The sequence below is a fragment of the Aspergillus homomorphus genome (assembly GCF_003184865.1).
Source record: "Aspergillus homomorphus CBS 101889 unplaced genomic scaffold BO97scaffold_5, whole genome shotgun sequence".
Taxonomy (NCBI): Eukaryota; Fungi; Ascomycota; class Eurotiomycetes; order Eurotiales; family Aspergillaceae; genus Aspergillus; species Aspergillus homomorphus.
In genome coordinates this window covers 14334-28170 of record NW_020291891.1, presented here as the reverse complement: position 1 = coordinate 28170, position 13837 = coordinate 14334, and the positions used below count along the sequence as shown (strand labels likewise).

General features: G+C 48.9%; 5 protein-coding genes across 5 annotated transcripts; 4 read left to right on the top strand and 1 right to left on the bottom strand.

The window, feature by feature from the left end:
• Window positions 1-242: 242 nt before the first annotated feature.
• On the top strand, window positions 243-2392 carry BO97DRAFT_421443 (3-oxoacid CoA-transferase; the record flags this gene model as incomplete). Its single annotated transcript, XM_025696721.1, has 7 exons — window positions 243-528; window positions 588-869; window positions 1617-1639; window positions 1697-1728; window positions 1792-1909; window positions 1975-2196; window positions 2258-2392. 7 exons carry the CDS (start codon window positions 243-245, stop codon window positions 2390-2392), a joined length of 1098 nt encoding a protein of 365 aa, XP_025554464.1.
• A 595-nt stretch (window positions 2393-2987) lies between these two features.
• BO97DRAFT_460819 (putative MFS transporter) lies at window positions 2988-5080 on the top strand (the record flags this gene model as incomplete). The annotated part of the gene is made up of 10 exons (XM_025699354.1): window positions 2988-3181; window positions 3311-3485; window positions 3549-3642; window positions 3720-3805; window positions 3862-3981; window positions 4055-4189; window positions 4279-4365; window positions 4420-4699; window positions 4759-4843; window positions 4907-5080. 10 exons carry the CDS (start codon window positions 2988-2990, stop codon window positions 5022-5024), a joined length of 1374 nt encoding a protein of 457 aa, XP_025554463.1. The 3' UTR covers window positions 5025-5080.
• Window positions 5081-6501: 1421 nt separating this feature from the next.
• Window positions 6502-7209, top strand: BO97DRAFT_207637 (uncharacterized protein). The gene has a single exon (XM_025690555.1). It carries the CDS (start codon window positions 6517-6519, stop codon window positions 6904-6906), a length of 390 nt encoding a protein of 129 aa, XP_025554462.1. The 5' UTR covers window positions 6502-6516; the 3' UTR covers window positions 6907-7209.
• Window positions 7210-7795: 586 nt separating this feature from the next.
• On the bottom strand, window positions 7796-9890 carry BO97DRAFT_207634 (cytochrome P450). The gene is made up of 2 exons (XM_025690554.1): window positions 9510-9890; window positions 7796-9433 (listed from the first exon to the last, which is right to left on the bottom strand). The coding sequence occupies exons 1-2, from the start codon at window positions 9640-9642 to the stop codon at window positions 7890-7892; spliced, it is 1677 nt and encodes a 558-aa protein (XP_025554461.1). The 5' UTR covers window positions 9643-9890; the 3' UTR covers window positions 7796-7889.
• A 352-nt stretch (window positions 9891-10242) lies between these two features.
• BO97DRAFT_460810 (putative cytochrome b5 reductase) lies at window positions 10243-11874 on the top strand (the record flags this gene model as incomplete). Its single annotated transcript, XM_025699353.1, has 2 exons — window positions 10243-10509; window positions 10565-11874. The coding sequence occupies exons 1-2, from the start codon at window positions 10377-10379 to the stop codon at window positions 11872-11874; spliced, it is 1443 nt and encodes a 480-aa protein (XP_025554460.1). The 5' UTR covers window positions 10243-10376.
• Between the last annotated feature and the right edge of the window lie 1963 nt (window positions 11875-13837).

Here is a 13837-nt window from a genome sequence, read left to right as displayed (position 1 = left end):
AATTTTTCTGTTGGTGGCTACAAAATGTATCGGGACTACTAGTGATTTCACATCGTGGTTCTGCCCATTGATTGATTACATCATAGACAAGAATCACACATATTGGCTTCCAGAAATAGCTGCCGAAGGAAGGATCCATGCCGCCCGCCCAAGTTACTTAAGTACTGTCTAGCTCTCTTCTCTAGCCCACTCGAGAACTACTTCGATTTTCTTGCGCAAAATGGCTGAAAGAATTCTTGAATATGCCAAATTTCGGAATCCCGGCATTGACTTTGTCGCGAAGGACAAATTTCGCTGCTCGACCGCCGGTCCTCCCGCGACCGCGACAAGCTACCCTCCGACTCTTCCCAGGTAGCAAGGCCTCAGCTTCTGCTAGCTATTCGACGGTCGCGGATGGCGCTATTTCCAGGGCCCCAAGGATTGATCGTGGGGGTTCCAAATTGTTCAAAAGTGCAGACCAGGCCGTGGCCGATCTGAAAGCCGGGTCGACCATCCTCAGTTCAGGCTTTGGCCTTTGTGGTGTTGCAGGTAATGTGAATCCTCAAGTAGACTCGTGCTTCAACTTGAGCGACTGACCGTAAAACTAGAGACCCTGATTTCCGCCATTAATCGCCGAGGTGCAGACAATTTACACTCGCTAACCGCAATTCTCAATAACGCCGGAATTGCTTCGAGAGGGCTTTCAAGACTTATCGAGGCAAATCAGGTGGATCGACTTGTTCTCTCTTATCTTGGTAACAACAAGGTAGTCCAGCAGGAATACCTGTCTGGCGAGATTTCGATTGAGCTTACCCCGCAAGGAACACTGGCTGAGAGGTTGCGCGCCGGTGGCGCTGGCATTCCAGCCTTCTACACTTCCACAGGTGCACGTAGGTTGCTTTCTATTCTCCTTGCTACTAGAGTGATATTAGTGTACCTTTCATAATGCTAGTTCATGATGCTCATTGACTTGGATTCTATAGATACTCTATCACAAGATGGGGCGATCCCCGTTCGGCTGAATGAACAGGGAAAGGTGCTTGAGCATGGAAAGCCACGAGAAACTAGGATATTCAAGGGCAAGACCTATCTGATGGAGACTGCACTGAATGGAGATGTGGCGATTCTCAGAGCGTGAAAAGTAGATGAAACGGGGAACTGTGTATATCGGTGCGCCCTCCGAGGAATCTCTGGGACACAAAACGTGAGATGCTGACTATTGAACCATGCTCTAGCTATACTACCAAAACATTCGGCCCAATCATGGCGAGAGCAGCCACCCTCACTATAGTTGAAGCTGAGAATATCGTCCCCGTCGGTTCATTTGACCCCAATAATGTCGATCTTCCGGGGGAATCTTTGTCGATCGGATTGTCCCCGCCACCACCGAGAAGCATATAGAGATCAAGAAGCTGAGATCAGATGATGATAAAAACGCCATTAAAGTCCCAAAGATCCGTCAACAATTCAAAGGAATCGCATTGCGAAGAGAGCTGCGAAGGAGCTGAAGCAGGGTTACTATGTGAACCTAGGTCGGTAGGTGGCTCAACTATGGCCAATCACAAAACTGAAGAGACACAGGGATCCCAACCCTTGCGCCCTCATTTGTGAGAAGTGATGTGAGGGTCTGGGTGCAGTCCGAAAATGGGTCCTTGGCATGGTAAGAAATCTCCATCAGCTATGCTTTCGAGGCTGGGTGGGCTAACTGTTAGAATAGGGCCAGTATCCTACAGAGGAAGAGGTCGATCCGTAAGTGGCTCACTCCAAGATACCAGCAGAGCATGTCTGGTGTTTCTTACCGGAATCTTTTAGGGAAATCATAAATGCAGGCAAAGAGACAATCACTCTCGTTCCAGGCGCCGCGATCTTCGATAGCACTGAGTCGTTCGGCATGATCCGTGGAGGACATGTGGATGTCTCCATTCTTGGGGTACGTATGAACCGCCATGGCTTCGAATTTGGTGGACAGCTTGGATTCACACCTCCATTCCACAGGCTCTACAGGTCAGCGCTAACGGCGATCTCGCAAATTATACGATCCCCGGCAAGGTCTTTAAGGGGATGGGAGGGGCCATGGACTTGGTCTCCAACCCGGATCATACCAAGATTGTGGTAACCACAAGCCATACAGCAAGAGACGGCTCACCCAAAATCGTATCTCAATGCGGCCTTCCTCTGACGGGAGCAAACTGCGTCAGCACGATCATCACAGAGCTGGTGAGTTCAAGGACCTGTCTCCTGAGCTTCTGGCAGCTAGGCAGCTAACTGGGGTGGTCAGTGTGTGTTCCAGGTGGATCGGGCAAAGGGCGAGCTCCTCCTCACAGAGCTTGCTCTGGGGGCAGAAGTCGAGGAGGTACAGGTTAAGACGGGCACTACTTTTGCTGTCGCAGAGCATCTCGAAATTATGGAGTGATTGGCGTCCAGTGCCAAGGGGATATAGGGAAGGAGCCAGCAAGAATTATACGCGTCCTGCAGAAAATGGGGACCGCACATGATCAATTTCTTTATAGTACTTTACATGTACTTAACCTTGTCATGCATCTAAATGCCGAGGCGGATAGAATACTCAAGCAAGCACAGCAAACGGATTTGGGGAAGGCACTGCGGGGATGAAAACTGCGGAGAAACAACGGTTCATTCCTTCTTCAGCTGATGAATCATTGCATGTATACCTTATACCAAGATGATACCTACCTAGGTACTTGATAGGTCCTTCCTTCTTCAGTGAAGGGACAGTAGAATTAGGTGTCAGCTTATATAAGTGGTGCCTCCCTTACAGCTTGCATGGCCAGCAGCCTCTTTTCTTCTTACTTCTCCCACCCCACTTCGATTCACGGTTGATTGTTAGTAATCTTGCTTCACGTTCAAATTCGAGAGCATGCAAACAATGGAACATCATGAAGCCAAGCAGCGATCTTCCGTGGAAGAAGCCTGCAGCGAAGAAGTGCATCAGCGATGGGTACGGAATCTCCTGTTCAAGATCGACTGCAGGTAGACTTATTCCTTCGATGTTAACTCTGAATTTGGTCACTCAACAATCCCCTAGGCTCCTCCCAACCCTATCCGGCCTTTTCCTTTGCTCGTTCCTCGATCGAACCAACGTAGGCAATGGAAAAATACTTGGCCTGGAGAATGACATCAATATCACTGGCCATCAGTACGACATAGGCCTGACCGTCTTCTACGCGATGTACATATTTTGGTGAGAAAATCTCCGATACAACAGCCGTGAACCTTCTCATTCTCGTGCTATCTTTCACAATGATTCACTTTGTGTGCCTCACTCGCTAGCTGGGACTAATTCGGCTACATAATATGGAACGTCAACCAGCGAGCTCCCCAGTAATCTGATCATCAGAAAGGCTTCACCCAAAGTCTGGTTGCCGCTTCTGACAATGGTATGGGGCATCTTCACGATGTGCTTGGGCTTCGTGCAGAACTTTGCTGGCTTCGTCGTTGTTCGAGCCCTCTTGGGGATCGCCGAAGCCGGACTGCTTCCCGGAATTGTGGGTTTTGTATGAGCCTTTTGTCTTAGTATAATCCAGGCTAACTGACTTGTGTCCTTCGAGATTCTGTATCTGTCTTTCTTTTACAGACGAAACGATTTGGCCTTGCGCATCGGAGTTTTCTATACTGCAGCTTCCTTATCAGGAGCGTTTGGAGGTGAGCGAATCTACTGGGGGTACTCAGAAAAACGACCTTTAGGCATTCGTGTAGGGTCTCTGACTGACAGGCTCAAGGTCTTCTGGCGCGTGGACTAGCGCAAATTGGCCACGGAAGCGAGCTTGCAGGATGGCGGTGGATCATGATCATCGAGGGCCTATTGGTGAGTGCTATCAATTCATAGACAGGCGGGTCCATCCTCTCTAATATACTATACAGACATTCTCAGTGGGTGGGCTGAGCTACTTTCTACTTCCGAATAATTTGGAAACGGCATCTTTCTTGACTCAAGAGGAACGAGCATTTGCTCTTGACAGGTTTATGCTCGACGCTCCTTCAGTCGAGTATGCGTAAGTTTCGGCATCTAGTACATTTCGTATTGCTATATTTCCCAAACGGACTAACACTCGAGGCCAGGACAACAGAAAATGAACAAGAGACCCTAAAGTGGACTGAAGTGCGACGGGGACTCCTAGACCTGCGAATGTGGTTGTCTGCTACTGCCTATTTCTCAATTCTTTCGGGGCTGTACTCGTTCGGGTTGTTCGTAAGTAAACTTTATTGCCATCTCTCTTTCTCTCTCTGCCTACTTCCCGTTAACTTGATTATGACTGCAATCTCTGTTGCATTATCCAGCTTCCCACAATCATCGAGGAAAGTGGGTTCGCCCGAGATCCGAACCAGGTTCAACTCTGGACTGTTATACCGTATGCTGTTGCCACCGTTGTGACTGGTGAGCTTTCGAATATATCTTTTTGTTCCCAATACAATACTAAGCCGCGCTTAGTTATTGTAGCTGTTGTATCGGATCGGTTACAGCTGCGAGGCGTCGTAATGCTTTTTACCTTGCCAATCGCTATAATCGGATACGGCGCGATTGCAAACATTTACTCGCCATCAGCCAAATATGCAATGACTTGTCTCATGGCAACTGGGCTTTATAGTAGCGTTCCATGTATCTTGGTCTGGAACTCAAATAACTCTGCTGGACATTATAAGCGCGCCACCACGTCTGCCACGCAGCTGACAATTGCGAACTGTGGAGGGCTCCTCGCTAGTAAGTTTTTCCCAACAGGGCAGCAGCGCTAATTAAAACCGTCACTTATTCTGAAGCAGCTTTCAATTATCCCGACCAGGACAAGCCCCAGTATCAACGAGGGCACACGGTCATCCTGGGACTTTTGATGTTCGCATGGCTCATGTGAGTGGAGCGACCGATCTTGGGTACAGGCAAAGAGCGTACAGAACTGATTCGAACTCACAGGATTCTGTTCAATGTCCTGTACTGTGCCAAAATCAACCGGGACAAGACACAAGGTAAGTATACGCAGTATGCGGGATGCCATGATGATCGTGACCCTGCGTTCAAAATGATGTTGTAGCTTCGGGAGAGCTTTCAACTGGCGATGTGGCGATGGGAACTTGTGAACTTGTGCGGTGATCAAGATGGAAGGTCGGTCAAAAAGCGAGGAACAAAACCGAAAGGCCGGTTTAAGAGGCCGTTAAGTTAAGCAGAAAATATTTTTCACTGGTCGGCTCAAGATAGAAATTAGCCCTTTGTTTTTTTTTTTTTTTTTTCTTTTTTTTTTTTAACTCGACTCTTTGGCACACTCCGTGATTGAATGCATGATTGTGGTCATTGTTTGTTAGGGTATAAGCGATGAGATTCTTGCTGGACTCTGCAGCTTTAGGTCCCAACAACAAATATACATACTTTCATCCCCTCCCCAGTGGCTGGAAAAGAAGCCCGCGCACTAATTCGATGTGCATCCCCTTCCTTTCCGTTTAGAGCAGGCTATAGCGAGGAAACCAGAGGATACGCAGATTTGTAAACGACAACCTATCTTGCGCCTTTATCTTTCCTATGCAGTTACTCGAACCATTCTCATCGCCCAGTGAGGGCTCGTAGCGTCTACCTTGGCTTCGGTCGTCACTAATGAACCCCAGTGACCCGTAGTACCCTTTTGGCTCAACGATACCTGCCTACCGGTCTATGTCGATGCACCATTCAAACCGCAATAATGATCAAACAGAAGATTGATTCTTCGATCCAAGCGCTGCCATTGCTCATCGAAACAACGCGCATATCGCACATTAGGAAGAAAGAGTTGTTGGTGGTTACGTAGGATATTATCAACAAGTTGTTGAAGTACAAAAGCTCAAAGGATCGGCTGGTCCGTCGGATCGAGCTTACATTTTCTTGAAGTATTCCCCCATAGTCTCCAAAACTATCCAGTCGCTGGCTGGCAAGAATGCATCTCCCTTTATCGACAAAATCCTTTCCGATCTTCTGGCGCCAAAGACTCCAGATCTGAAGCTACTTATCAGACTCATACAAGGTCACACAACACGAATGCTATCTCACCTATGATCGCAATCCTATTCAACGATCATCGAGAAATTGCCCCTCAGGCTGCTGCTCAGTTCCCCTTGCCGAACTTGTTTTAGCTGAACACTTTTTTAATCCATCCACTTACTCAAAATTCCTGCCTTCATCCTTTTGAGGGGCCAGAGCCTGGCCGCGTGACAAAATCAGTATCGAAGCCAAGGCCTTCAACGAGGCCGCGGTCAGGATACGTTGAACACAGGCTAAATCAGGTGGGATACTGGTACCTATAGTAGTCTCAGCACTCGAAAATGAAAACGAAATAGGTTATTAGAGGCGCAAGCGGCGAACACAGTCTGATATGAACACGTGGGAGTGGCGCCGTCAATGCGGGGGGGCCGGGGAAGAGGTTGGGCATGGGAAGGTTCGGGGGAGTGAAGATCTCCTCGGATGCAGTGGGCGCCAGATGAATCAGGATTATGCGATCGCTGGTTTACTTTGCCGCAACAACATCATCCTGTCCTCATGGACTCGGTCATAATATACTAATGCCCAGGAGTCATCCATTCTTACTATTTTTTTGTCCTTCCCCTTTCTCTCAGATTGTTGACTCCGCTTCATCTCCAAGCTCGAGTCCAAGTACTATTCCAATCACGATGAGACTTCATCACGCCAGCTTTCTCCTTAGCGTTTCACGGGCAGGTGTCTCCTTCAAAAAAAATGTCAGCGACAGCCCGGCAATTATTACGGACGTCACCCATACCTTCTATGGCTTTCCCGACAATGATCCCCCAGGATCAACCATTGCCTACGACTGTGGCCGCGGTGACAAAGCCAGCGGCACGGGCACATACGACAATCCACTGACTTTTGCAACGGCGCAGGAACCGTTCGACCTGTGCAAGGTCATTTACGTGCCGTATCCGCGCAAATTTTGATACACGAGGATTTTTGCAAACAGTGCGAGAGTAACTGGCAACTGGAACAACATATCATCTTGATGTCTGGACGGGGACTGATTCGTACAATGGCGGAGCTGATCAGGAGGATTGTGAATTCTCTCTGACGCCCGGGTTCCAATCGCAGGTGGTGATTCGCAACCCAAGCCCGCAGTTGGCGGTGGACAGTAAGCTTCTTCAGCTTCTTCTTCTTCTTCTTCTTCTTCTTCTTCCCTGACAAGTCATACCTTACTACCTTTTGATCCACGGAGGAGTATAGTAGCGAGCTGGTCGAGTTTTGGCGCGTGCGTGCGTGCGTGTATCATTTGCCGTAAGATCAACTGACAATTATGCTAGACATGCCACTGTATGCTGTGAGTCAGGATTCAGCGGGTAGAATCTCGGTCGCCTGCAATGACAATCATGTATATACTAGTTACCACGCGGAGGACTACCGTTAGGTGGCATCTTCGCATCCCTTGGATGAGGGAACCTGTTTGTCGCTCTTTTGAGTGTCGGGCCATGGCCCGCGGCGCTGACCTCGGACTCAAGTTGTTGCTGCTTCCTAATCTGCTAGTTCGGCGTGACCTATTTGGATCAGTCTCTCAGGTCCCTTCAATTATACGTAGCTTACTGATTTTTGTGATCAGGAACATAGGCTGAAGCCTCCTCTGTAATGCATCATCCTTGTAGTGAGGTTGGGTAGGCAAGAAGAACGTAGTATGTGGGTGAGAGAGAGAGAGAGAGAGAGAGAGAGAGAGAGAGAGAGAGAGAGAGAGAGAGTATCAGTAGTTAGAGATAAACGGTGACTTAAGACTGTTGACGAGATCCTGAGGCCTCTTATCGGTTGGATCGCTCGCCGTCCACGCCACTAACTCTAACACTAGGTGTGCGTAGATAGTCTTTTCAAGATAGTCATGTCTTCACGCCTCTCAGGCACGCCATTAAATGTAATATATACAAGAATATCAGACAGAAAAGCACTATAATGAAGCCGCGGGCTTGAAGTCTGTCTTTGGAGGCCATTTCACCCTTCGCTCGGCCCTCACGTACAGATTGTTCGGTCTGATGAGTTGGAACATCGGATCGTATTCGATTTCAGCATCGTTCTCCTTTGTGAACTTATAACGATACAGCAGCTTCGGCAGAAAGATTTTCACTTCCTGGAGGGCGAAGTTGAAGCCAATGCACATCCGAGGCCCCGTCGCAAAGGGGATGTACGAGGTCTTGTGCCTGTTTTTAACCTCGTCTGTATCCCAACGATCAGGATCGAAGCGATTGGGATTACTCCATGCCTTGGGATTCATGTGTAAATGATGAAGTGCTCCCACGACAACAGCCTCAGCCGGTAATTTATACCCTCCGGGCAAGATCATATCGACTTTAGCTGTTCTCGCAGGTTGGAATGATGGATTGTGTCTTCTCTGGCATTCTTTGATGAACTTGTCCATGAATGCGAGACGATCAGTGATTTCTGCGGTAAGCTGTGTGTCTTCGGTAATGTCGTTGTCGACGAGCTCCTGGAGTAATCTTTCTTGCATACCGTCATAGGTGACTAGGCTGTAAATCAACCATGACAGCAGAGAGCTAGTGGTGGTGAACCCAGCACCGGTGGCTACTACCAGGGACTCCATAAGACTTGTCTTGGGTAACTTGTTGCCTTTGTTGTCAGTTGCACGGATCACGTAGTCAATCACGTTATCCGCTTGAAGGGCAGCCTCTTGCAGCGGGAGATCATGAACCCCACCACGGCTAGCATTTTGAATGGATTCGTCAATGAGCTCGAACACGCGGCCTCTGAGATCTTTCAGGCGCTTGGGGTCTCCGAAAGGCAGCTTCGAGTACCAATCGCCCCGGGCACTCACTTTCTTGTTGAGTTCAAGGGATTCAGCAATCAGGAGGATTAATTCGTGGGGAGGAGCATTAACAGAGGTGAAGTGCTGGAAATCAATACCCAACACCAACTTGCCTACTGCCTGCGAGCCTAGCTTCAACATGTACTGGTACACATTAAATGCCTCTTCCGCTTCGTCTAGAGCATCGAAAACTTTAAAACTATCCTCGACTGTTTGCTGCATTGTCGGAGCATAATGGCGCACTGCCTTTGGCCCAAAAGCTGGCGGGAGAAATTTGTGGGCTGTCCTCCACTCTGGGGTATCGCTGTCACCGAGGAAGACCCCAGCCTCTTTATTTCTGATCGGATAAAGAGGGTGTGCCTCATTGATCTTTTTCGTGAAGAAGTCACTTTCAGCGAAGATGATTGCGTTCAATTCGGGATCATTCGTGTGATATGTGACACGCCCCATGCTATTCGTCTTGAAGATTGGGCCATATTGCTCAAACATTCTCATATGATTTCCAAGGTGATCTGGGAAAACCTGGAAGAAGTTTCCAATAATCGGCACGCCCTTTGGTCCAGGGATTTCCCTGACCGGGTTTCCATCAATGGTGATGCGAATGAGTTCTTCAGATGAGAGGACATCGGGCACATCATACAGAATAGCATCCTCAGTCTGTAGTCCAATACCTGCTTTGGTCAGTTTGAATGCACCAAAGGCTTTGCTGTCAGACAAAATTCGGGTGAAGGAAATCAAGTACTGTACCATGGGGATTAACGATAGCAAAATGTGCGGCAACGAGATGCTGGAGCCCAGCGAAATCTAGCGTTGAGTCCACTTCAATTTCCCTAGCAGTGCTACTGGGCTCTCCCAGCAGGTAGAACTGTTTGGGTGGCATGTTTGGCTGTGTATGGATGAAGAGCAGTATTACTCGGTCGGCGCGACATGCCGCTTTATACGGGGCCGTGGATAAATTCCTGGTAACCTCAGTCCGAACATTGCGCAGGACAAATCAAAGCAAGCGAGGCCATGAGTAGGTCCTAAGCAATCTCGGTCTGGACACTGCGCCGGACAAATCAACGCAACAGAGGCCGTTTTGACCACGACACGAATCCACATGGTGCATAGCGATTCTACACTATGAGGTGAATAGGCGCATAACGTGGTCGACGATCTGGATGCCTGCCTCGGCAAGTCGCCCGCGACGTTGGGACTACCCTGAGACAGGAAGCGATCGTCGTTTTAGGGCCCACTGCGACGGAGACTATATGCTTCGTTATCAAGCATAACCAAACATCGGGTCCAAAATTTCCAAAAGGGGTGAACGGCACAGCTTGCAGAATCGTAAATAGCGCCAGGACTCGGCCAAATTCGAGTGTCAACTCGGCACGCCGGCCGCTGCGAGCCTGCGACAACTTCAAAAATAATCTCCGACGCCGGTGGGCCGACTGGATCCCTTCCCACCCCCCCCCCAAAATCTGCTGCAAAAGTCGCGCAATCAGAATTGTCGCATTATCGAAATTATGCCGTTCCATGCCGCTGTAGTCAACTGCGTTATAATGCGTCGCATCTATCCTGCGACCTGAGGCTTCAACCATCTTGATCAACTCTCCCTTGTTCTTCTACAAACCAATGATGGAAAACTCATTGAAATCCGAGTCTCCAGCTCAGACACTGGCAGATGCCCAGCTGCCAGAATACACCTTGGCTGAAGTTGCTACGCATAATCGAAAAGATGATTTATGGATTGCCATTCACGGACAAGGTATTTCACTGGTGGAAGTGCGCGGGGAGATTGAGACAACACTGACAAACTCTAGTATTCGACGTGACCACCTATCTCGTGGACCACCCTGGCGGAATAGAAGTGCTCCTGGAGACCGCAGGCACAGATGCCACTGCTGAATTTGAGGATGCTGGTCATTCGGAAGACGCGTATGAGATTCTGCAAGAATACTTGGTTGGCAATTTGAAAGACGCGAAAAAATATGCCCCCCCCAAAGCTGTTCGCGTTATCCCTCACAAATTCGAGGAGAAAACAGCATCGGGTTCACCAGCAGCCCGATCAGCTGGTGCACTTGCCACTGCCCTGGGTACGGCGACAGCCCTGCTGTATGTCGCCAATCGAAGCAAACTAGGCGCCATTGATATGAGGAAAGCCCTTGGCCATGTCATTCCCTCAAAGCTCAATGTGTTCAGACTTCCAGGCGGGGAGTTTGCTCACGGCTTTATTATGGCCACTGCTGTATGTGCAGTGATGGGTAGCCTGATCGCGCAACAGGCTGTGAAGTTCACTAAGATTGAGTCTGGATTCCTGAGGTATCCGCCACGCATCAAGGCCCGAAAGCGCCCAAGGGTTGACCCGCACTTGGTCAAGGGCTTTCTTGACGCAAAAGAATACCGGCGCCTACCTTTGGTGCAGAAGGATGAAGTGGCTTCGAATGTGTACCGCTTTGTTTTCGCATTGCCTGATCAGAAAGGAGTCATCGGCCTTCCGATCGGACAACACGTTGCCATCCGAGCTGTTATCAACGATACCACCGTAAGTCGATCATACACGCCGGTGTCTAATAATATTGATCTGGGCCGCCTCGAGCTGCTCGTCCGATGTTATCCAGACGGGCTTCTAAGCGGCCAGTACCTTGCCAATTTAGAAGTGGGCGACGAGGTGGAGTTCCGTGGACCCAAGGGCTCGATGAAGTACACCCGAGGCATTTGCAAGAAGATTGGAATGGTCGCTGGAGGGACAGGCATCACTCCCATGTACCAATTAATCCGAGCAATTTGTGAGGATGACCGCGACACGACGGAAATCTGCCTTATCTACGCAAACCGGACGTACCAAGATATCCTACTGCGCGAGGAGCTCGAGACTTTTGCACGCAGGTATCCTAAGAATTTCAAGCTCTGGTACATGCTTGACACAGCGCCCGAGGGATGGCAATTTGGCTCAGGCTACGTGACTCAAGCCGTGCTTAATGAGCATCTACCGACACCTTCACCAGATACTAAGATTCTGTTATGTGGCCCTCCGCCGATGGTTAGCGCCTGCAAGAAGACATTGGTAGCGATGGGATTCCAGGCACCCGGGGCGATGTCGAGGATGAGCGACCAAATTTTCTGCTTCTGAGAAGTGCCGCTGATTCATTATTCTATATTTACCTGTACGGAGTTCATAGATCATAATATTAACGGGAATAGGGTGGCACCATTGCAAACATGAAACAGTGAGAATAGGCATGATGATCATAAACGCCTCCAACGCCTCAAGCGGAAGTGGCCCGGGAAAGGCTGGATATTCTCTCCACCTACTGGGCGTTTACAGGAAAATGTGGTGAAGACAGCCGCTAAATGTTCGGCCGTTGCACGATAAAGGGTGAAAACCGAAAAGGCAGAAATTACCGAGGTAGGTACTTATACGTAGTGGAGGCAAGAGCAGGCTAAACCCTATACTAGGTAGCCATTAGCCAAGCTTGTTTCAGGCTCCTCACTCGATGGGTCTTGATGAGAAATCTTCCTGTCAACCTCGGCTGATCAACATGATTGTTGACAAAGTACTGTATAAGAGCGTCCGACGGGCTAGGAGATTCTGTTTTCAATTCGAGGGAGCAAATGTATCGTTCTAATGTGATTTCCCCCCCCCCCCCCAACCAGCCTGGTGGCGCATGTTGAACTCCACAGTCCAGAGCCGAGGTGTTGATTCGTAGTCTACTCAGACTCTGGTAGATGTGCCGTAGCATCGATTAATTGAACAATTAAACACACTAGCTGATCCACCGTTATTTGTCTGCACCCTGTACTAGTGATACCACACGTAAAACAACTAATACTTTGTGCTGAATCCCTGAATCTAAGCTAAAGGCTAAGAGAACGAGTATTGCTTCTACATGCGACTGTTATGAAACACTGCCATAAAAGAAGCCTCAGCACCAGCTCTTGCGACATCAGATTTACTTATGTATCATACCTGCAATAATCACAGCTGTCATCCTGCGAATGCGATGTCAAGCACTTCTCGCAGGCCCTATTACCGAGTATCTCTCACAAATCACTTGACCAAGGAATTGGCTAAGTAAGTAAGGCAACGAGGCATAAAAGTAAATAAGGCAGTAAGGCAGTTAGGCAAACAGATACCCAGACAGCATAACAGTACGGAGTAGGATAATCGAACCCCACCCGCATGCCCCTCAGTTGGTGATCAGACGAACTTTTTGTTTTATCAACAATTAGAGAAGCCGAATGAGCAGAGAAGATGGCCAACCATAGTCTAGTATTATTGGCAAGATATCCATTTGCGTTACTGCGTTTGCGTTACTGCCTTACTGCCTTACTTACTTTGATGCCTCGTTGCCTTACTGATTTCGCAAATTATCTGATCATGTGATATGTGAAAAGATGCTCGGTAGTAGGGCCTGCGAGAGGTGCTTGGAGAGGTGCTTGACATTGCATTCCCAGAACGACAGCTCTTGTCCGCCATACGCGTTGCAACGCGACGATCGGCGCTCGCGGCGCGCATAAGTTTTTGCGGCAGGCGTAATCCACCATCTGCGAAGCGATTACCGCATGTCATCTTCATATGATCAACAAGATTCTCTCTCATGACTTTGGCATACACAAGTTCCTTAGTGAAAGAAGTTTTATGGAGTGATCTTTCCCCGCATTTCTGGTGGCACGAGCGCTAATCTGAGAGCTCGAGTGCACCGTAGGCGACAGTACAACAGGGGTCTCCGTCTCCTCGCGACATGGAGCTCTTCAGAACCAACTTTCTGCTCATGAAAGCAGCAGCATTTCAGGTCCAAGACAGAAAGTCAAGTTTGTTGAGCAGCGACCATGCGCCTACGGCACACGTGCAGAGAACTTGGACTGTATTTATCGGGCGAGACAGAGCCTCGAAGAAATTGTGCAGCACATTGGACGCGCAAGGCACAGAGCGATTGGCTCGCTTGGAAGCCATGATCCGGCAGCTAAGGGACCAACGAAGTGGAAATGACTATGTGGCTTCCTGACCTGGAAATTCAGACGTGGAACTTAGATATCCTTTGAGAAGACGTTTTTTTAAAGCAGAAGATGGTGGGTTAGTGCCTAGAGATTTA